This window comes from Ruditapes philippinarum, unplaced genomic scaffold, assembly GCF_026571515.1.
Source record: "Ruditapes philippinarum isolate M1 unplaced genomic scaffold, ASM2657151v2 ctg5053_1_1_1_1, whole genome shotgun sequence".
Classification (NCBI taxonomy): domain Eukaryota; kingdom Metazoa; phylum Mollusca; class Bivalvia; order Venerida; family Veneridae; genus Ruditapes; species Ruditapes philippinarum.
This window is the reverse complement of record NW_026855473.1, coordinates 82,445-106,241: the sequence shown is the minus strand read 5'-3', so window position 1 is coordinate 106,241 and position 23,797 is coordinate 82,445. Positions and strand designations below refer to the sequence as shown.

Genomic DNA, 23,797 nt, shown 5'->3' with positions numbered 1-23,797 from the left:
AGAAAGGACCAATCAGATTATGTCTCTCTTGTCTATATTGTTCCTCAACCTGCATTGTGTATTCTACCATATCTTCATTGTTACATATTGAGGCAATCTGGCTGTTGTAACCATCTAGAATATTGTCAGCTAATGCTATCATATGCTGAAACAGCTGTTCACGTGTTTCTAAATCTCTAACCTCTGGTATGGCTGAGTCTAATGTCAACATGAACTGAAAATTATGTAATATCAATCAAAATTTTTTTGTTGTTGTTGGGTTTTTCTGTCGCACTAACAAAGTTGTGATTCTTTGGCCACTTTCTAGCTTTTCTGGTGGAGCAAGACCTCAGGTGCCTCTCTTTGTATTATTTCAGGCATATGTAGGCACCCCAAGTAGAGCCATCAACATTTGATAAGCTGGCAGGGTCTGGCAAGATTTTAACCCACAGCGGTTATAATAAATCAATACAACCCCATTTGAACAATATGATAGAATTAATACTGGTACTTTCAATGGCAGGGAAGTGCAGCAAGATGCATTATTAAATGTGGATGCTACCATGAAAGTAAATTGTTTGTTTGGATTTGGTTTATTCACTAAGAGTTCTGTTGTTAGAAAGTGATCGTACCTGTTTATGAATAAGTGTTCTGACCCCAGATGTTCCAGACGTGGATGTCCACGGCATAAATTCCGGTGTACGCGTAAGTTCCATTCCGGTTCCATATGATAATGCTTTTACTCTGACGGTAATCTATGGCTGCATGCAACATTCCCTGAAATATTGAAATGTTTGGAAATCAATAGAAATTTGCAGAAGTAGAGAGCAAAAGGCAGAATAAAAAAAATTCATTATCATAAAAAAGTTGCAAGTCTAAAAATAATTCATATTCAAATGGTTCTAGATCCTACTTACTAACCATAATGCCTTGCACCCCATAAATCTGTAGTTTCACGATTTAAATTTAAATAAAACAAGACTGCCCTTGACAAATTTTTAACTATTATTTTGTATAAAGACTCAATGATATCAACTCTAAGAGTGCTACCAGAAATAATGAAAGTCTATGCCACCATTATAAAGCTAGATCAGTCTTCAAACCATTGCAATCTGACTGGGCTTTATATGACCGTTTGCACTATTTCAAGGATTTAATATTGAAATCCCTTAAACTATTATATAAGTACAGCAATTAAATAACCAACAATTTAGTAGGAAAGGCCTAAAATAAAATATTGTTTGTTTCCCATCAAAGAAATCATTGCTACATTGTTACTTCTCATCAATTTGTTTTGAGTAATCATAGAAGTTATATTTTTGTCAATCAAAATCACATCTATAAATATTTGTCTCTTGATTTTGCACAGTCTACATTGAATAAAATTTGACTCTGGTTGCAAACTTTAAACAAATGCTAAAAATTTACAATTTCTATTTTTGAAATCCTCATAACTCAGATATAAATACACAAATGTACTATGTTCAAAAGAATAAAGATAGACCGAATTTGACCTACCACAACTTTATATACATACCAAACTACCCACCTACCTACTCAAACTGGCATCTGTTATGGGAGGGGATTATGGGAGGGGAACCAAAAGTATTTTCAAGGCTGGTCTGAGGAATGTATAAGAAAATAGAAACAAACCTCTAATATAGAATTGACTGAAGCAATAATGTTAATGATGTCAGATGGTGTGAAATTCCCAGCCATTATATCGCTCTCATATTCTAACAGCGCTTCAAATAAATCCTGTACATGCGACACCTGCAATACAAACACAGATAAAAATTTTAAAATTTGTTTCATTACAAGTTTGTCATACTTGGAAGGTCAAGGTTGCTTTTAATATTTTTCTGGATTCTATGTATTTTACAAGTAATTACAAATGTCAGATGTTATTTTAAGAAAATTTCTGAAACAAAATAGACAAGAGATTCCATATAAAATGGCACACTTATCAAAAATGTCAATTGAATATGAGATGTAACATGTAATGTGCAAGAAAAATTAATCAAACACTGGCTATTGTCACAGACAGGAATATCTAGCTCTCGGTTAACTGTTTAGCGAAAACTCGGCAGAGCGTTGTTACTGCCACAAAATTATTGAAGAAAACAACAACAACAATTAAACAAACATACCTCTCTATAGAAAAGATCTTGGGGAGATAATCCAGTACCCATTTGTTCTCCTCTAGTTGTTAGCACTTTACGTATAGCTGGATCAATTACATCACTATAACTAAATAATGAAATAAACAGTGTTAGAATTTAATACGAAAATTCTAAAAACATCTTTGCCAGAACTATAGTACTAAACTGATTTCCCCTATGTAACTGCCATTTTTGCATGTAAATCATTACTGACAGCAGTTGTGACAATACTACTGTCATCTAAATTGTACCTCCCGCCCCCAGCAAAAAAAGCGCTTATTACGAGATCTGTTCATTGACCTAACACTACTCAATGAGCCAACACTCTAAAATTTAATAGCAAATGGTGCATGTTTAAATTGAAAAGAATTCACTCATATATCAAATTGGATTTAAATGCAATGTCATGGTCACTTACGATGTATGCATTTCTCTTAGGATACATGCAGCTTGAAGCTGTTCAGCATGTTGACATAGCAACAATTTTGTAGACATGAGTTGATCTCCTACTTTTATAGTTCGCAACTGAAACAAAGTAAAATATGCTTCGATTTCATACATGAGACAAGAGCAATCAGTGATCACATGTGTCGCCTCATGATGGCCAATTTCATGTTGGACAGACAGACAGACAGTGCACAACTAGACTTGGTACTGATCATTGCTGTAAAGTTTGGATAAAATTGCACCAGTAGTTTATGAGGAGTAGTCCGGACAAGCTTTTGTGTATCTGGCAACACACAGAAAAAAACACCTTTTTATCAAAGGGCCATAACTCGGCCAAAAATCATTCAACCGGAAAACTCATGCAATATGCGCAAGGACTTCAGCTACAGATCAAACTTGTAAAGTTTCATTGAAATTGCATTAGTGATATAAGAAAAGTAGTCCGGACAAACTTTAAAAATAAAAATTATTAAAGGACCATAACTATGACAAAAATCATTGAACCGGAAAATGCTGATAATATGCACAACTAGACTTGGTACTGATCATTCCTGTAAAGTTTGGATGAAATTGCACCAGTAGTTTATGAGGAGTAGTCCGAACAAGCTTTTGTGTATCTGGCAACACATAGAAAAAAAACACCTTTTTCAAGGGCCATAACTCGGCCAAAAATCATTCAACCAGAAAACCCATGCAATATGCGCAATGACTTGAGCTACAGATCAATCCTGTAAAGTTTCATTGAAATTGCATGAGTGGTTTATGAGGAGTAGTCCGGACAAGTTTTGTGGCGGACGGACAGACAGACGACAGAAAAGTGATCCCTATATGTCACCACTACTCCTTAGAGGCGACACAAAAATGACGTTCGTGACGTCGAAATATAAATTAAAATTGTCACCAGCCTCATTGTTTCTGAAAATACATTTCTGAGTGTTCTTTGTCTCCAGATCATATAACATAACCATTTTTTCTGTTTGTTATGATGAAGCAAGAAAGTTAAAGCGGTTAACTTATCCCTCCATTCTCCATTTAAGGGTCCAAGAGCCGACAAATTTGCTCTCTTTATCGCGATTTTTGAGTTATCTCAACACTTTACTGACAGTGTTATCATGTTGATTAAATTGGCGATTTATATTATCTATTTAAAACCACCATCGTCTTACCTTGAAACAGTATGATACTTAACAGTAAAGAGAAATATTTTATCAACTGACAATTATTATCTGCGATAAATGTACTGAACACCGGCTAGCATTTATTATCAATCAAATAGGGAAAATATACATAGTAGCTACATTTATTTATTGTAAATACGCATATATATCTAGATGAATACAAGAGCGATCAGTAATCACATGTGTCGCCTCATGATGGCCAATTTCATGTTGGGACAAATTTTGTGACAGACAGTGCACAACTAGACTTGGTACTGATCATTCCTGTAAAGTTTGGATAAAATTGCACCAGTAGTTTATGAGGAGTAGTCCGGACAAGCTTTTGCGTATCTGGCAACACACAGAAAAAAAGACCTTTTTATCAAAGGGCCATAACTTGGCCAAAAATCATTCAACCGGAAAACCCATGCAATATGCGCAAGGACTTCAGCTACAGATCAATCCTGTAAAGTTTCATTGAAATTGCATTAGTGGTATAAAAGAAGTAGTCCGGACAGATTTTAAAAAAAAAATTATTAAAGGGCCATAACTCTGACAAAAATCATTGAACCGGAAAATGCTGACAATATGCACAACTAGACTTGGTACTGATCATTCCTGTAAAGTTTGGATGAAATTGCACCAGTAGTTTATGAGGAGTAGTCCGGACAAGCTTTTGTGTATCTGGCAATGACAGAAAAAAACACCTTTTTGTCAAAGGGCCATAACTCGGCCAAAAATCATTCAACCGGAAAACCCGTGCAATATGCGCAAGGACTTGAGCTACAGATCAATCCTGTAAAGTTTCATTGAAATTGCATTAGTGGTATAAAAGAAGTAGTTCGGACAAACTTTAAAATTAAAAATTATTAAAGGGCCATAACTCTGACAAAAATCACTGAACAGGAAAATGCTGACAATATGCACAACTAGACTTGGTACTGATCATTCCTGTAAAGTTTGGATGAAATTGCACCAGTAGTTTATGAGCAGTAGTCCGGACAAGTTTTGTGACGGACGGACGGAAGGACAGACAGACGGACAGACAGACGACGGAGAAGTGATCCCTATATGTTGCCACTACTCCGTAGAGGCGACACAAAAATGGTGCAAGACATTCTACTCTCTATGTGCTCAGTATGTTAAATTACTAGTATATAAAAACCTTCAGTTCAAAAATGAAATTATCACATGTGCCTTTTATATAGAAATTGAACCTATAGCCAAATGAGATTATAATCATGTTTGCAAAAGATAGTGCTGACAATCTTATTTGGTTGCAGGAACGGATTCAAGAGTGTGTCTATAAGCAATCAACTTTATACACAATCAAACTTAAATATACTATATATATGAAATTGCAACCGCTGAACAAAATTCAAACATTTTTACCAGGGTTGGCTGGAATGGTTGGAATTCCCATCTGGAAATTACAAGTAATTCTCATCCTGGGAAACCAACCATTATTTGCAATATGTGGGAAATATTGGGACTGTTTTTACATAAGGCAGAAAGATTAGTTGAGCATAATAAAACCAACCTTATCCCAGAGATCTAGTTTCTTTAGAAAGTTGATGATATACTCATGTGCTCTCTGTTTATCTTTCAATTGTTGGAGAATTATCAGAGAAGAGGTGCTGCTACCAGAATCTGTAATATTAGGATAATACACCCATTAACCTCGGCATGTTTCTCTCCTACTTTTTATACATTACAATATTTATTGTTTTAACCCTACTAACAGGGCTGGTAAAATCTAAATTAGACATACTTGTCGGTTTTCAGAATTTCTTAACTTGTCCGTATGATATTTAAATTGTAAATTCTTGAAAATTACCAATTGTCCGTAGAGGCTGTGGGACAACTTGGGCAATACTGACAATTGATTTTGCCGTCCCTGTTAAGTTACTAAGTGTGTATAGCAGACTTAATCTACACTTGATTAATTTGAAATAGTAAAATAATGCCAGCCAACAACACCAAGTATGATAACACAGCATATATGCTGAAACTACTGTAGCATAGGGAAATAATTATCATTGTTACTATTTAAACACAAATCAAGTTAAATGAACTGTTATCTCATCTTCTTCCACATACAATATCGCACATGCTTTTCAGTTATTTGTTACTTAAGCAAATTTATTCCTAATGGCAAACACCTGGCAACTAAAATGTGAAAACTTGCAAAAATCAAGCCAATTTCAGTGTTACTTAATTTCATTCAATCTGTTTTTCATTCATCATGTTCTATCACAAATTATCAACTTACCAGGTCTAACATTTTCCGCCCATCTTGGGTCCGAGGCTGGTGGGTCGTCTATGAGATCACGACTGAGGCCAGAAACCAGTCTATCTATATCTGTGGTCTGGTTCCCTGATGAAACAATGTTCTCTGGGAATAGGTCATTCACAATATCCTGAGCTTGTTTCTGATTGATGAAACAGTGAAAAAAACAAATGATTATCATTAGTTTCTACAGAAACATAATTTAATTTACTTCTTCAAATAAGATTTTATCCTTACAAACTGAGTTGAGTCAAAGAATGTTTCTTTGTTGTTTATTTTCTTCATTTGGGTCTTAATATAGCCATTATTTGTTTTGGGTTTTCATGTCACATCGACATAGTATAAGTTATATCGCGATGTTCCAGCTTTACTGGTGGAGGAAGACATCAGGTGCCCTTCTGTGCATTATTTCAGGCACGAAAGGGCACCTGAGAAGAACCACAGACATTCTGTAAGCTAGCTGGATAGCTTCCACACATGAAAGAATCCAAAGTCCCTGTAGGGATCCGAACCCACAGCAGTGAGGGGCAAGTGGTTTGAAGTCAACGACCTTAACCACTCAGCCACAAGTTAAAATTTTGTAATGAATTAAAAACTTCAGTAGTGAAAAACATGCACAGAATCCCCTTTAATGCATTATCTTTAGCAAAACACGGACATTCAAGATGTTCAATTGACCTTCATTAAGTAAGGTGGAAAGCTTCTTTACAGTCCTGAAAGAATTCAACTTCTAGACAAGCTTTAAACCCAAATCAATGGCGGGAAACTGATTATAAGCCTTCAACCACAACCAAATGGATGCCTCCACATTCCACTGTTTTGTCAGTCTATGGACGGGCAAAAGCAAATCTATGGGCATCCTCCATCTCAAAGGTGCGGCATAAAAACTTGGGTCACACCATACCTTTGCTTTAAATTAGAGACATTATGTTGTACATATGACATATTTGAGCCTCTTATAACAGAAACACTTTCTGTGGAACAAAACAAGAGCCGGTTGAACTGGGTGATGTTCCCCGAATAGGTTTTGGACACAGGAAGGTATACCTCTTGTAGTGTCAGAGTTATGTCACAGACACAGTTCAAAGCATAAAAACATTTCTGTGAAATAGTTTTAAAATCTGACTTCAAATAACGAAGTGATGGGCCGGACACGATTTTGCTGCAAGGTCATGATGTGACATTGACCTTCAAGGTAGCGACCCAAATTTTGCGTGTGACACGTCGTCTCAATATGGTGATCATTTCTGTGAAATAGTTTTTAAATCCGACTTCAAATAACAAAGTTATGGGCCGGACACGATTTTGCTGCAAGGTCATGCTGTGACCTTGACCTTCAAGGTAGCAACCCAAATGTTGCACGCAACACGTCTTCTCAATATGGTGATCATTTCTGTGAAATAGTTTTAAAATCTGACTTCAAATAATGAAGTTATGGGTCGGACACGACTTTGATGCAAGGTCATGCTGTGACCTTGACCTTCAAGGCAGCGACCCAAATGTTGCGCGTGACACATCGTCTCAATATGGTGATCATTTCTGTGATATAGTTTTAAAATCCGACTTCAAACAACAAAGTTATGGGCCGGACACGAATTTGGGACGTACGGACGGACTGACGTACTCACAAAATGGTACTTATGTGACTTTTCATATGATCTTTTTGGCCATTTTTAGTCACACAAGGCTTAAAAAAAGACACAAAAGTAAATGCGGAAAGGTTAGGATTGAAGAGAATTGACTGTTACTCATTGTTCTCCAAGTCACACAAGTACCTCTGGGTTCGTACGGACAGACAACCCGACGACTCTATGCTCCCCCGAAATTTTTTGGGGAGCATAACAAGATGATTTCAATATTAATCACATCAAAAGTTCGGCTGAAATAGTTGTTAATATTACATGTACCTTATTTGGGGGAAAAATAACTTCATAATAACATACCAGGTTGCCACTGCATGCACTGAGGAAGGCAGCTTTTAACCTCGCAGATTTATCGTCACTCATGCTCAACTCCTCTATCTGGGTGCTACTTGTTGCCAACTGGGTCTACATGTACACAAAATATTCAACATTACCATGGTAAACAATGTATTATACACAATCAAAAGAAAATACAAAACCTGTCTAATATTTTTTTCTGGGAAATTTTGAGGTAAGTGAGGCACAACAAACAGTGAATTAAGCAGCGTTTCTTTCCTCTTCAGATGGTTTTTCCCAACAACATAAATGCATAATTTTCTATAATTATTGTTCAAAATTCCCATTAAAAAAATTCTTAATGCGATCTGGGTAGACCTATTGTAGCATTCTGATATATTACCGAAACAATAGTGATGATAGGACAGTGTGCTCAAAGTTCTTTTCTGAGTACTTGATTGTACTTGATTGTAAAACAAGAGCCTGGATAATCAAATTTTTTTTAAGTAACTTAAAGTTCAAAAAGGGTTATAATTCTGTCAAAATCAACGTCAGAGTGATGGGCCTTGGATATTCTCTATATAAATGTGTGAAGTTTCAAACCATTTTCTTCAGTAGTTTTGGAAATACCAACCTGCATGCAAAAACTTAACCAAAAGTGTGATGCAGCAGTCTGAGTGAGTACAATAGCTCTCCCTATTCTATCTAATCAATCTAATAAATGTGTATCATACATGAGCAGGGAGATTCATTATGATTTTACTACAGCAAGTGAAATGTTTCTTTTTTTGATGATTAAAATCTGTTTGACATGAAGAATAAATAAAAGAATTCTTACCACATCACCCCTGGATACAAGTTCTTGCGTGGCTTCATCTAGAATACTGAAACAGAAGTATTTCCCACATATATTTATAAACAAACACATAGTTTATTTAGCTTAAAACATAATTCAAAGTTTAAAGCCAAATAAAAACAGTGAGAAAAAGATAACATTTTCTGAAGAGTTTAAATATTTATCAGAATAAACAAATACTTTTTTATTGGTTACCATTAATATTAAGTTCATGTCTCAGGTACTTTGAATTTTCAACTTCAGTGATTAAATTTTCATTTTCTTATAGACTTAAAAACACAAATAAATAGAATACTCTTGATCACTGAGTCAATTCCCTTATATAGTTGACTGAGGTTGAATTCTATATCATTCTAGGTAAATCTGAATATATAAGATACAAATCATTTTACATAGATGTATATAAATAATCATTGCAAACATTTTATTAAAGGCAGAAAATATAATATTCTGTTTCTTGCAAGTTCTGGTAGAAAGAATTTATTACAGATATTTACCTTTGATTCTGTTTGAGATTGGAGGCAATGCTGATGAGTCCTTGGCTGACAGAGAAGAACACAGCTGTACTATCAGATATACCTGATAATATAAAATCATTTAACATCATATTGTCTGTGTGTTTTCTGTCAAACAGTTTAGTTGTTTTTCTTCATCCATAAATTGTGAAATTGAGGTGTTTTTTTTATCATAGCCAGTAAGCACACATTGTTATCTAGTTTGCTATGCACTATATAACTATGGCAAGGATTTTTACCCACATTTTTTGGTCATTTTTCTGCAGCTGATCCATCTCACTGGCTTTCCTAGATAATTAACCAGTAATTACCCTTTCTTTTCCAAATGACTGACTACTTGTAAAGTAATCTCACATAATTTTTGATGCAGTGGTGGGAGACAAATGACCATTAGACTCAATGTCCTAGATCAAACAAATGCCCAGGACAAAATACATTTCATCCAAGGATTGAACCAGCTATTAATACAGATATCGTTACAGCTGACTAACTAGTTATTTATACACAGTTTTAACACAACTGACTTACCAGCACCAAGTAAGCGTCCACCAGGGGCAGGTAATTCTTCAGACATTTCACCTGTTCCTGTAACAAGTTAGAAACAAAATTCACATTTCTTAAGCAAAAAGATATTTAAGGTAAAGAAAAATACAAACAAATAGAAATCTGTTTAAAAAGTGTCTTTTCAAAGAGAGATGTGTAAATATAATTCTAAGGCATACAACAGTAGTGTTCATTTCTTCCTTCAGAGCAGCAAACCCAAAAATCTGGTGATAAAAACATTAAATCAATAAAGCACAAAAGTCATTTGTCAAAATTTATTAATTCATGGTTAAATATGTAACTCAAATTTTTTGCTTGATATATACATGGAAAACTCAGGACAACTTGTCTTCTGATGGAAATTAGACAATTAACCATTACAACACTTAAATTACACAGTAGTCTTGCTTTGTTATAAACCTGATACAGCCTCCTCAAAATCTAAGGAAATTCAGTATTATATATAATGCTAAAATTGAACAACCATCAGTAAAGGACTATGATCTGACTGCTGTAATGTACAGACTGGCCTGACTCCATAATGATCGCAAATGCATTTGGTTCTAGCAGGTTAAATGTTAATTTATACTGACCATTGTCCATGATGATGGTATAATCATTATACAGGTACACACTATCTTGATTATCTTCAGGAACCAGTAATCTGTAGCCCAGTATATCAACCTCATTCTCCTCCTGTCATATATTAAGGTATATACATGTATATATCTGTATAATACTGCACATTTGTAGCGTCGCCTTTCATTTGATAATCATTTATATCATAAGTTATAAAGATTTTTTGACATGTTATATGGCTATATATAAACGGATGTTTGGAAACATAACCTGGGCCGGTAGGCGAGTAATATATTGCAAACAACCGTCTATATAGGTCATATTATTTTAGTTAAAGCAAATTACAGACCAATGTTTAATATATTTCAAGTAATGTTTGGTTTACAGACCATAAATGTTTTGGCAGTCATAGAAAATATACACTATATGATAACAAAGACATACTTACATTGTATCTCTTTGTAAACTGGAGTACTCTAAAAGCCTCTAATTTAGATGGTGTTCCACTACAATCAGTGTCTATAGTTGCTGTAATATACATACCTTATACATAAACAACCAGTAAATAATAATACCAATATATACAGTGCTAGTACATTGCATGTTGTTTTTTTTTTGTCTGACAATTTTTCATTTTTATTACAAGAGCGAGTAATCACATGTGTCGCCTCATGATGGCCAATTTCATGTTGGGACAAATTTTGTGACAGACGGACAGTGCACAACTAGACTTGGTACTGATCATTCCTGTAAAGTTTGGATAAAATTGCACCAGTAGTTTATGAGGAGTAGTCCGGACAAGCTTTTGTGTATCTGGCAACACACAGAAAAAAACACCTTTTTATCAAAGGGCCATAACTCGGCCAAAAATCATTCAACCAGAAAACCCGTGCAATATGCGCAAGGACTTGAGTTACAGATCAATCCTGTAAAGTTTCATTGAAATTGCATTAGTGGTATAAGAGAAGTAGTCCGGACAAACTTTAAAAATAAAAATTATTAAAGGGCCATAACTCTGACAAAAATCATTGAACCGGAAAATGCTGACAATATGCACAACTAGACTTGGTACTGATCATTCCTGTTAAGTTTGGATAAAATTTCACCACTAGTTTATGAGGAGTAGTCCGGACAAGCTTTTGTGTATCTGGCAACACACAGAAAAAAACACCTTTTTATCAAAGGGCCATAACTTGGCCAAAAATCATTCAACCAGAAAACCCGAGCAAGGACTTGAGCTACAGATCAATCCTGTAAAGTTTCATTGAAATTGCATTAGTGGTATAAGAGAAGTAGTCCGGACAAACTTTAAAAATAAAAATTATTAAAGGGCCATAACTCTGACAAAAATCATTGAACCGGAAAATGCTGACAATATGCACAACTAGACTTGGTACTGATTATTCCTGTAAAGTTTGGATGAAATTACCAGTAGTTTATGAGGAGTAACATGAGTTATGAGTTTATGAGTCCGGACAAGTTTTGTGACGGACGGACGGACAGACAGACGACGGAGAAGTGATCCCTATATGTCGCCACTACTCCGTAGAGGCGACACAAAAATGACAACTAATCAAACCAGCTCTACTGGAGAATATGGCCTATGTATTATGTGTTATTTCACAGACAGGGGTCAATGTAAACCCATCAACAAGCCTTTAGCATACACATTGATGCCTTCCTCAAAGAATTCCAAAAGGTCTTGGTAAAATAATTAGCAACAGCTTTGCAGTCAAAGACAATGACCACTGGGCCCCAATTATAGATCACTTTTTAAAAATCAACACATTACAAGTTCAGTTCTAAAGTATATACACAGTATAGTTAGATGCAACTTATAATTCTACATAAATCATAATTATATGTTAAAAAAATACCTTGCTTCATGGCATACATACCTAAAGCATAATGGACAACAGGATCCATTTCCGAGTCAAATCCTGCTCCCAGAAGAACAATGCCATCGCTGTAAAAATATACATGTACAGAAAAATATAAATCTTTTTTGTAATTCAACAATCTTAAATTTCAGAAGATAACTCATTTGAAGGCCATTCATAATGTAATATCTCAAACTGTACTTTAGAGAGACTATCTCTCTGTCCCTTGTCCTACATGTGTAACAGTACATGCTCTGTTTTCTACTTTAAAGCAGTAGGAAAATGCAAGTTTATAAACAAATATAAAAATTTACAGCTTACTTGCTAACATAGTTAATCACATTTAATAATATAAAACTAAAACACTCACCTTGTGAGATGCATGTCTAACATCCATGTTGTCAGCTGGGTCATCTGTACAGCATCTTTATCCTAGTTTAGTTTAATAATAATTTATTGCATATAATTATAAAACATAGTTATGTAGATATTATTAAACTTTCACAAGTTTGTTACAAATTTAATAAAGGAAGCTTAGCAGTAATTCTTTGCTTCTCCTGTATTCTTTTAAATTTGACTTTTTGACATTTTTCCTTTCAAAGGAGGACACATCAAAAATAAATACACAATTTCTATATTTGGTTCAGCCAAAAAATTATTCCAACAATTATATTTTTTGGGCAGCATCTGTCCTGCATTATCCCACTACTCACCCAAACTTTCTTTGCCAAGGCTTCTCTAAATAGTCTGTCAGCATCTATCTGATACAGAAACTGAAATAGATATGATTATATTAAACAAGAATTGTCGGAGGACAGTATTGGCTCGACTATTCAAAAAGGTTGTCACAAGGGTGTTTCATTGAGTATAATAATGCTTATTACCTATGAATACATAAAATTGACCGAAAAGGTACAAAGGCTTGTTATTATTATATTTTATCAAGTAAATCACTGCTTTATAATAATGAATGCATAAAATTGTCCCAAAAAAGGCACAAACCCTTCAGTAGTTATGGAGATAACAGCTTACAAGCAAAACTTTACCATGAATCACTAAGTTGAAAAAGGGGAGAAAAATCAGCCTAGAATTACGGATCTTGGTCAGTGACCTACAATTATGATTCTAAATGCATATGTGAAGTTTTAAATAAATATCTTTAATAGTTATTGAGATATGTAAAACTTGCATGTGAACATTAACCAAGAGACTAAGTAGAAAAGGGGAGATGAATCAGCCTAAATGCAAGATAAAGTTATGGAACTTGGTCAGTGACATACAATTATGACCCTCCAATTTTGACCCTAAGTACATGCGTAAAGTTTCAAGTAAATATCTTTGAAGACCTTTAACCTTTGACCAAAATTTCTAAGTTTCAAAGGGGCAAATAATTCTTAAAAAATTGCAGACACGGACCCCAACGCGACTACAATAGCTCTCATATTCTTCGAATAGTCGAGCTAAAAATGTCAGATTCCTACAAAAATTGAATCATTTCTGACTGACCTATAAAACATATAGTTATCAAAATCAGTGCAGAAATGTTCCTCGAGTACAATCAAATCACAACATCCAAAAGTAAATAAACTCAAAGAAGTTCTAAAGCAAAATGTGGAGTATAACGAAATGGCTGAGATCACATAAGTAGACAAAATAATATAGTGTCATAAAAAAACATAATTCAATAGAAATGTATTCAGCTTATTCAAGAGTTTTATAAATAAAGAAATCTGTTTAAAATTAAACTCCATCCATTGCTGAGCATTTTATATTAACTCAACTTCAAAAGCTTCATAAAATATCAGATATGTACATGTATGTTTGAGACAAACCTTTTCCATGTTATAATCTCCAATGACCCATTTGTTAACATAGGTTCCTGACAGTACATAGAAAGGCCGCTCATCTTCTTCATGTCTCCCACTTATCACAGCTTGTAGAGTCTGTATCAATTACATAAACAATATTACTAGTGTTTACCAATTACATAAACAATATTACTAGGTTATATCAATTACTGCTAGATAAACAATATAACCAGGGTATATCAACAAATGAGAAAACTGCATCAAAATTCATGAAACATTAACATATATATTATGTTGTCACAAGTAAATCAAATGAAATTTAACAAAAATGTTTTATCTACTACAAAATAAATATACAATTTAAGAGTAGAAACAACATCCATCAACTGAGCTCAATAGGGAGAGCATAGGATTTGTTATTATGGGACTGTTGGTTCAATCCTCAGGTGAGGCTAAATTTTTCTCTGTGACATCTGATCTTAGGGACATTGAAACTAATGGTCTCTCATTGCTGTTTCATGTGGGATTAGTAGTTAGTCACATGCGGCCATGTTGGTAGTTACAGGTTAGTTATCCAGGAAAACCAATTAGGTGGACTGACCTGATTTGAATCTGCATTGACTAACGATAAGTGATTCAAAGTCAGTAAATTTTACCACTCATGCAGAGGTCTCTATTTAGAGTTGTAATGATTAATGAAAGTAAAAAATCCATATCACACAGGTTCCAAGGCTTCTAGCAAATGGTTCCAAGTTTAATGAAAGTAAGAAACCTACTGTTCCTATAGTCTGTCCTTGTGCACCACCAAAGATCAATGATGACATTCTACGTCCTATCCCTGCAAACATTCCTTGAGTAGCTTTCAGAGGGTGGCAGCTTACACTGTTCTATATAAAGAGGCAGAGTGAAATTTTTAACACAATTTATAGGGAATAAAATATGCAAATAATATGGGCCAAACATTCATCTAAATAAACAATCTATCACAACAGCCATAGAATTTGGATGAAGTTTAAGAAAATAATCACAAGTCTAACAAAGCTCTGCTTAGCAATGACACATTTTATTAAAACTTGTTCTTTTGAGATAAAAATATTTTATTTACTGCTAAATCCCTATTAATATATTTTGAAAAGAAATTTTATAAATAATTTATGAAGATCTATTTTGGGAACCAATACAGAAATTTCCCTTCATTATCTACAGCTATTTATGGGCCTTTTATATATGTATTTTACTTTTATATATCATTATCATAATTTCTAGGGGTCTGAATGTTTTTTGTAGGGTTCATATGGCAACTGGTGGGGGAAAACCTCAAGCGGCTCTCTGTACATTATTTCAAGCACAAATGGGAACTGGAGTAGAACCTTCAACGTTCAATAAGCTAGCTGGATAGCTTCCTCATATGTAGGATCCCACGAGGCTTACACTGCCTGAACCTTCAGTGGTGAGAGGCAAGTGGTTTGAAGTCAAGGCCCTTAACCACTCGGCCACGCATCCCCTTAGGTGTCTGAAAGAAAATCAAACTATTAAAATGAATTGAAATAAAGCATACTTGTCCAGGTACTGTTGTTATCATCACCAAAGAACTTGTTGTTGTTGCCAGTAAACATCCAAAGGGCTAAAATATAAAAATAAATTCATAACATTTACAGCATATTCCCTAAGTCTAAAAACAAGACCACTTCATGCAGTGTTAACGTTCGTCTGTTAAAAATTTTAAGTTAAACAGGGTAATAAACCCAAAAATACTGCTTTCAGAATTATGCCTCTTGTCTAAAAACTGAGCCTTGTCGTGAAAAACAAGTATTCCAAGTTTCATGTTGATAACTTTTCAAATGTTTTAATGATGGGCTACATTTAAGTTTTTGGACGACAATAATGCAATGATCATAAAAGCTAATTTTTTTTTCGAAACAGACAAGCTTAAAATAAAAGATCAATTAATTTATAATCAGTGTTATCAAAAAATATTCCATCTTGTAAGAGGATCAAGCATGCAACATATGTTACAATTCATTTTTTTTTGAAGGAAGATTTAAATTTCTCAACTTTATCATCCATCCATTTTTATGAATCACTGATATAACACAACAAATCTGATGAATTTTCTGCACTAAGGTAATACATTTTCCTTTAATAAGCAGTATGTTTAAAAATATGCTATTTTGGTACATGATTTCACATAGAGCCCTCATGTAGAACCTTCAACCTTCCAGCTTTACTGGTGAAGGACAACCTCAAGTTCCCACCCATTCATCATTTCAAGCACAAGTTGGCCCCTGAGTAAAACCACTAACCTTCTGAGAGGCTAGCTGGATAGATTTTTTTCTTTAAGACTTAGAAATAAAAACTAAGGCTTATTTTTTGCAGCAAAAAAAACAACAACTAACAGATAAATTGACAACACAGTCACACTCCTCTCCCTTCAGCTCTGCACTGATTTCCATTGATGAAGCCTCATATGCAACATTTGACCAGTATCTGATAACGCCCTCTGGTGACACCGCAATACATGACGCGGACTGACTGTCACCGCAGCTCGGGATCACACAAACCCTTGCAGCACTGTGAGCAAGATCACTTGGAGGTAATGTCAACTCTTTACATAAAATATTCTGAAAATGTTACATACACAACTATAATATCTCCTTACCAGTACAGAATTTTTCAGTGTAATCATTAGTAACTAAAGCATATCAAAACCATATTTTTTGATTTTTTTTACCTATATTTGACATTTATTTTATTTGACATTTCTATACAAATAAGATATTTCTGATGAGAAACAAAGTTAAACTTTTTACTGCTAAGATATTTCTTAATTTTTAAAACAGTTTGATTTAATTAAACATGAAACTTAGGAAGCATATACAGTCAACTCTGCTTATAACGAATTATCGTAAATAGCATACTTAATCTGATATGCATGGCCAATTCCTTCTTTATTTCATATTAAATATCATAGCTTAATACGTACAAGCTTAAAACAAATTTTTGGCTATAGCGAACAAGTTTTTCAAGCCCCAAACAGCGAAAAATATCCAAAATCTATATTTAAATTACATCTTGTAATAACATACCCTGCCTGCTTGTGCTTGTTTATATCTCCAAACAAACAATTTTCTTCCTCCAACAAGCCACGCCCAACCACATTCATCTACCTTCACACTGATCCTAGTACTCTCTAAATAAACAAAATAAAAAATACTGAAAATGTCTTGTAATGTACCTTATAAAATTACTTACTTTGATATATACTAGAACTATTAACTCTTCTAGGCAGGTGGCAAAAAATGACTTGTCTTTCTATAATTATATCAAATTGTAATTCATGCATAGTTTTTATGAACTATTAAATATTTTAGCTTAAGTTTTTTCATCTCATGATTGTATCTATATATAACTATCACCCTAAGAATGTAATATAGCCATTATTCATTATGTATAATTATGTATATATTTACGTAAGTACACTGCTGATGTATCCCGTTATTGTTGGACTTATGCATTTTGTAAATAAATCATCTGAATTATCTGAAACTGTTTAACATATTGTTTTTTGTTTTGTAAATTAAGTGATCCAAACTTACTGTCAGCAAAGGTTAAAGCTTCTGTTATCAAAACTGGCAAAGGCAAGCCAAATTTTTCTACTCTAAAATTGGAAGTTTCTTCCAGTAGCTGTGATGCCTGCAACACTGACTTGTTCAGCTGTGACCTACATCAAATGAAATATATTTGAAGAAACTTGAATAACATGTATTATAATATTATTCTAATGACAGTCAGATGAAAAGGATATAAAAATTACGGAATACTCTGTTTTTAATGTGTGCTTATACGCGGAAAGTCCAGGCGGGGCCGAAAGGTCACATCCAGGGCCAGCAAAATCAATTGTCCGAGTTGCCTGAGTCGTAAAATTGTAGGTCCGGGCAAGTAAAATTCTGCAGTTTACTTGTCCGTGGACAAGTAAATTTGGGCGGCTAAAAGAGGAATTCTGAAGAAAAAAATCTAGTTCTTTTTATAATAGATCTAAATCAGAAGGAAAATCACACATTTAATACGAAAACTAACGTGTGAAGTGTGGTGTCATTCATGAGGGCATTCCGTGCATATTAGGGTGTTACTATTTCAAGTGTTTACATAAATAGCGACCAACCAGGCTTGGGGTTTTCCTTACGTCATGCAGTTACTGCATGCACGCGGCAATTAACTAATTATTGAGGGTACATGTTTGTTTTGGTTTATGTCTGCCGACTTAGCCTCTGCAATCAAATATTTTCGGTAGCAACGGGGTTCTGCCATAAAATTGAATTGGAAGCTGTGGTCTTTTCAAGCGCATTTATTGTTTAGATAGCAGACACAGCATCAATCCCGCAACAATTGTCTTTGAAATACCGCTGTGTTATTTATGAAAATGTAGCTTTTCCAGGTCATTCGGGAATATTTACGCTCATATCGGCAATTTGACTGCTTGAATTTATGTGGACAAAGTCATTTTATAATTTATTTTATGTAAAGATTTCTTGTGAAAATGCCTTTGTTTTTGAATGTCTAATACTGGTGTTAATGTATACATGTCAGTTTCATCGTCGCCGATGGTAATGATGTCAAAATTTTCACAATTCATCTGCCGTAACCAAGCGTTTATACGTATATGATATTACATTCTGTGGCAATCATAATTATATCGTTAAAAAAAGCCAGATGTCATCAATTTGACAAATCTAACTCAAGAGTACATATGATTTTTTAACAGGATTCAAATGAATATTATATAGATGAATAGAATAAGGAGTGAATAAATAAGAAATGGTACCAGAGTGCAAAAAAAATGACGACAATATTTTAAAGCAATTTGGGTGCAAGGAAAATTGAAAAAGTGCTGGCAAAAGACCAATGCTCCTTCCAGTAAAATATACACAATTTGTCCATCACTGTCGTCCTACTTTAATCTACTGCTGTTAACATTTTATAAATATATTATATTATAATCATAATATATTATATTATTAAACATATGGCATGGAATATTTAATAAAATTGAAAGAAAGTTCATAATCATATTGCTCTTCTTTATTGACATTTGCAGTAAATATTAAATATAAATACGGACAAGTGAACATTGAGTACGGACAAGTAAATTTCTTAGGTTACTTGTCCGTGGACAAGTACAATTTTCTACGATTTTGCCGGCCCTGTACATCTGATATAAAGCTATATAAAATTTATAGACTCTAATACGAAAGGTCAAATCTGATATAAAACTATGTTTATAGACTTTTAATACGAAAGGTCACATCTGATAGCTACGACTATAAATATAAAAAGATACTTCAACATATCCTTTTTGATTAATTAGCACATTAAGAATAACGTAAAAACAACAACTGTGATTAGAGATTAACAAAAATGGCGGACAGGATTTTCCAAACGCCGACGCATGCACAGTGGTCCCCCTTTACGTTCGGAGATTTGCGGAATATTCCGAGCGCTCCGATGATAGGTTGAACACCACCAATTTATTCGTTTTGTTTATGGTACAAAATACCTGCAAGAAAGATCTGGTTTACATTTACACTAAACATGTTATGCTAAAATCATAATTCACAAGAGCTTTCCGCACCATAGGTAGCACCTAATTTCAAATTATGAATAACCTCCCACAAAACATAAATTCCCAGGTTGGCTTGTTTGTAGACAATACTGCCATATACATTGCTCTGACATCTGTAAACCAATCAGTCACCCTCCAAAAATGACCTAAATCTGTTAGAAAAGTGGGAGTTGGAGTGGGATATGGAATTTAACCCCTCCAAGTGTCAAGTTATCAAAGTCACAAAAATTAGAATCGGTCACCTCAGGTAAATACCTAGGTCACAGTAAGTGTGGATATAACAAAAAACCGTACATGAGATGCCCACATAAACAGGACATCCATGAAAGAAAAATAATAATAGTATAAAATAATCTTTCATTTTTATTTTACATTTTCTGTTTTTAAACTGTCATTCCGTATTTTACGGGGAAGTCAAAGACCGGGCCCGCGAAGTGGGTCCGGGCTTTGGCTTGCCCGGCTATAGACTTCACGTGTATATTTAAAAGAAAATCAAATAAAATCAATTCAAAAATATATAGAATTCTATACCTATTATCAATAAAATTTTTCAGTGTCAGTTCTAGTCGGACGCCGCCATTTACAATGTAACTCAATGATAATAGGCGGGGTATTCCGATAACGGAACAAATCTCAACTTTTCGGATAAATAATAAACGTCGAGTGTTCCGAGTGAAAACAAAAGCGGTGCATGTAATACCGAATGACACCTTTAAAACGGAAAGAATAAAAGGAATTTCTTAACGACTTCCCCGTTCATAGGCTTTGCCTAATTTCATATTATACACTGCTTCCATGTATTCTGGTTCCATGACCTATTATGGTTCCCATATAAGTGCGCAGGACAGCAGTCTACGCTTCGGTTTTCAATCAGAATACCTCGGCTTTAATCGTTATCTTGTAATTAGAAAAGTTGCAATGTGTCGATCTAGTACTTCGGACGAAACCATTAACAGGAAAGCTCGCTTTGCGAGTAGGCTCTTTGGGCTAGCCAGGGCTCGCGCTGGCAGGAGCCAATGAGCAAATTGGCTCCAAAATAATTAAATTGGCTCAAGAAAATCACGATTGGCTCAAACTTACGAAAAGTATGACTTTTGGAATCTCCAGTCTAAATTTAGCTTTTTCTATTTTAAGAATGGAAAAGTACACATCTGGTTTTCCATCTACAACTTCCGTTTTATCACTTCTTATCTCAAAACACAGCAACACAGTCTACTTTTTGTGGGTCATTGACTGGTTTATATTTGTAACTTCCTTTCCGAACGAAATATTGATATGAACAGTAACACAGTCTAATACACTGACCCTCAGGGTATGTTTACATGTTTATCAGCTGATAAATACGACACTAATTGGTGTGAAAAATACCTGTGACAGATTGTTGAATATGCACTGGATAATTGGTCTTAATATTCAATATGAAACAATAACTAGCGGCATCTCATGATTATCGCTAATCAAATCAGCATTTTGGGTATGAAATGGTGACAAATTATGTTCTGCAGTTGGCAACTTGACCAGTAAATTTTATCGTTGTTGATAAACAGATTGAAGGAATTAATAGTTGATAGAGTTATTGTTGTTGATTTTTTGTGGTGGTGGGAGGGGGTGTTATTGCGGCCAAAACACCATTTTTGAGGAAGGGGTTTCGGCCTTTTTCTTGGGGGAAAAAAGGGGTCTCAAATTTAACACAAAATTTTAACAAGTTCTTCAAAATAGAAAAGCAAAAAGCAGTGGGAATGTTCTTCAAAATAGGACAGCAAAAAGCAGTGGGAAATACTAATAAGGCAGTAAAAGACCTCATTTAATTTTGTTCTAAATTCTATGGGAAATTTCAAAAGACTGGGGGATTTTGAGGACCAAACTGGGAAAAAAAAGAGGCTAGTTTGGTTGGGGAAGCAGCCTTTATTGGGCAACTACAAAGAAGGGAAAGAAGGGTATTTTGGCCCTGAAATCTGACCTAATTATGGCTCCAAAAATATAAAATTGAGAAGGAATTTATTTGACATACAGAGTATTCCTGAAAAAAAAGATTGACCTTATGTCACTACCATGCCACAGACTTAGATTTTAAGGGAACCTTGTTGCCTACATGTTACTTTTGGCAAATGTTATAGTTACTGGCCTCTAAGCTTAAAATAATAATTACTGACTGTAAATTATACGGGGAAGTCAAAGTCCGGGCCCGCAAAGTGGGCCCGGGCTTTGGCTTGCCCGGCTATAGACTACACGTGTATATTTAAAAGAAAATTAAAATAAAAAACAATTAAAAAATATATAGAATTCTATACATATCAATGAAATTTTCAGTGTCAGTTCTAGTTAGGCGCCGCCATTTACAATGTAACTCAATGATAAAAGGCGGTGTATTCCGATAACGTAACAAATCTCAACTTTTCGGATTAATAATAATCGTCGAGTGTTCCGAGTGAAAACGGAAGTGGGTACATATAATACCGAATGACACCTTTAAAATGGAAAAATGAAAGGATTTTTTTACCGACTTCCCCGTTCATAGGCTTTGCCTAATTTCATATTAGTCTTGTAGTACTTTTATTCCTTTAACTTTTTAATTTGCATATAAATAATTTCTTTTATTAACAGTTCCCTGACAACGCGCCTGCTAGTCATAATCAGAATTGATTGTTAAGCAGTATAATATAGATGTAGATGTAGATGTCCATAGTCCGTACTCTCGTTCATAATTTAACTTATTTTATATTACAAGAAGGAATTTAGATGTGTTTGAGCATCAAATCTTTTAATTGCTAAAATATATCAGAGACTCTATATATTATATATCATATGTCACTGAATCATGGAGTTTAATAGTATCTGTGTCTGAATATATCAATATTGTCACATTCATACTGTATAAAACTGTATTACATTTATCAACAACTATCCATTTCTTTTGCAACATCTCTCAGTATAGGAAAGTACTTTAATACGGGGAAGTCAAAGACCGGGCCCGCGAAGCGGGTCCGGGCTTTGGCTTGCCCGGCTATAGACTACACGTGTATATTTAAAAGAAAATCACATAAAAAACAATTAAAAAACATATAAAATTCTATACCATCAAAGAAATTTTCAGTGTCAGTTCTACTCGGGCGCCGCCATTTACAATGTAACTCAATGATAAATGGCGGGGTATCCGATAACGGAACAAATCTCCACTTTTCGGATAAATGATAATCGCCGAGTGTTCCGAATGAAAACGGAAGCAGTACATGTAATACCGAATGACACCTTTAAAACGGAAAGAATGAAAGGAATTTTTAACGACTTCCCCGTCCATAGGCTTTGCCTAATTTCATATTACTCGTATATGTAAGATTTTGTTAATGTAATAAAAATGTAGCTACCAAAATTAAGTTGGATATAGTTAATGCTTTTCTAAATATCCCATGCCGTACCATTGCCTGATTTGAAAATAAAATACAGGCAGGCAATTTTCGCCGCGAAAAATTGGCTCAAAGTAAAAAATTGCCAGTGCTAGCCCTGGCTAGCTATTCAAACTTGCTATTAAAATGCTCTATACTTTCTATCAAAGAGCCCCCTTTGAGGCTTTGCCTTATTCATGTTAAACTCAGAACATATGTTTGTTAACATTAAAATTATTAAGCCGGGTAAATTTTGATAAATTATTTTTTAGGTAAAAATTCACTTTTGTTTTCTGGTTGGCGTGAAAACGCTAGCAACCCGTTTGGTCTGTACTGATCTGTTCCCCTGTGGTGTAGCATTAAATGGTGACTGTCCAGCTCTCATGGAGCTATTTCTATTGGTAAACATTTCTATGGGATCAATTTAATCTTTTTCACATTTCACGTTTGCGGGAAGTTCGAAACAAATTGCTGCTTATGCTCTTCATGAAAAATAAATGTTGTGCTTGTTTGAATTTTTAATTGTAGATCTAAGGTTGATAAATATAGTATGAGTTTCATTGTGTATGCCTGTAATATCATGGCATTTCTCTAAGAAAAGAAAAAGAATGATTTCTAAGCCATAATAAATTATCAGAAATTAATATGAATAGTTTACG

At 34.3% G+C, this 23,797-nt stretch overlaps 1 protein-coding gene across 1 annotated transcript; it reads right to left on the bottom strand.

Annotated features, from left to right (window-relative positions):
* LOC132743449 (nuclear pore complex protein Nup133-like) lies at nucleotides 1-23,643 on the bottom strand (the record flags this gene model as incomplete). Its single annotated transcript, XM_060731972.1, is given in 24 exon segments — nucleotides 1-214; nucleotides 612-707; nucleotides 709-756; nucleotides 1,633-1,752; nucleotides 2,130-2,229; nucleotides 2,560-2,666; nucleotides 5,286-5,395; nucleotides 6,018-6,177; nucleotides 7,979-8,083; nucleotides 8,793-8,838; nucleotides 9,308-9,389; nucleotides 9,854-9,910; nucleotides 10,462-10,564; nucleotides 10,896-10,975; nucleotides 12,346-12,413; nucleotides 12,698-12,759; nucleotides 13,041-13,100; nucleotides 14,160-14,270; nucleotides 14,912-15,022; nucleotides 15,694-15,759; nucleotides 16,532-16,756; nucleotides 17,222-17,325; nucleotides 17,732-17,856; nucleotides 23,423-23,643. Coding segments are annotated over 24 exon segments (2,485 nt in total), but the record flags the coding sequence as incomplete, so codon positions are not given.
* Nucleotides 23,644-23,797: the final 154 nt, after the last annotated feature.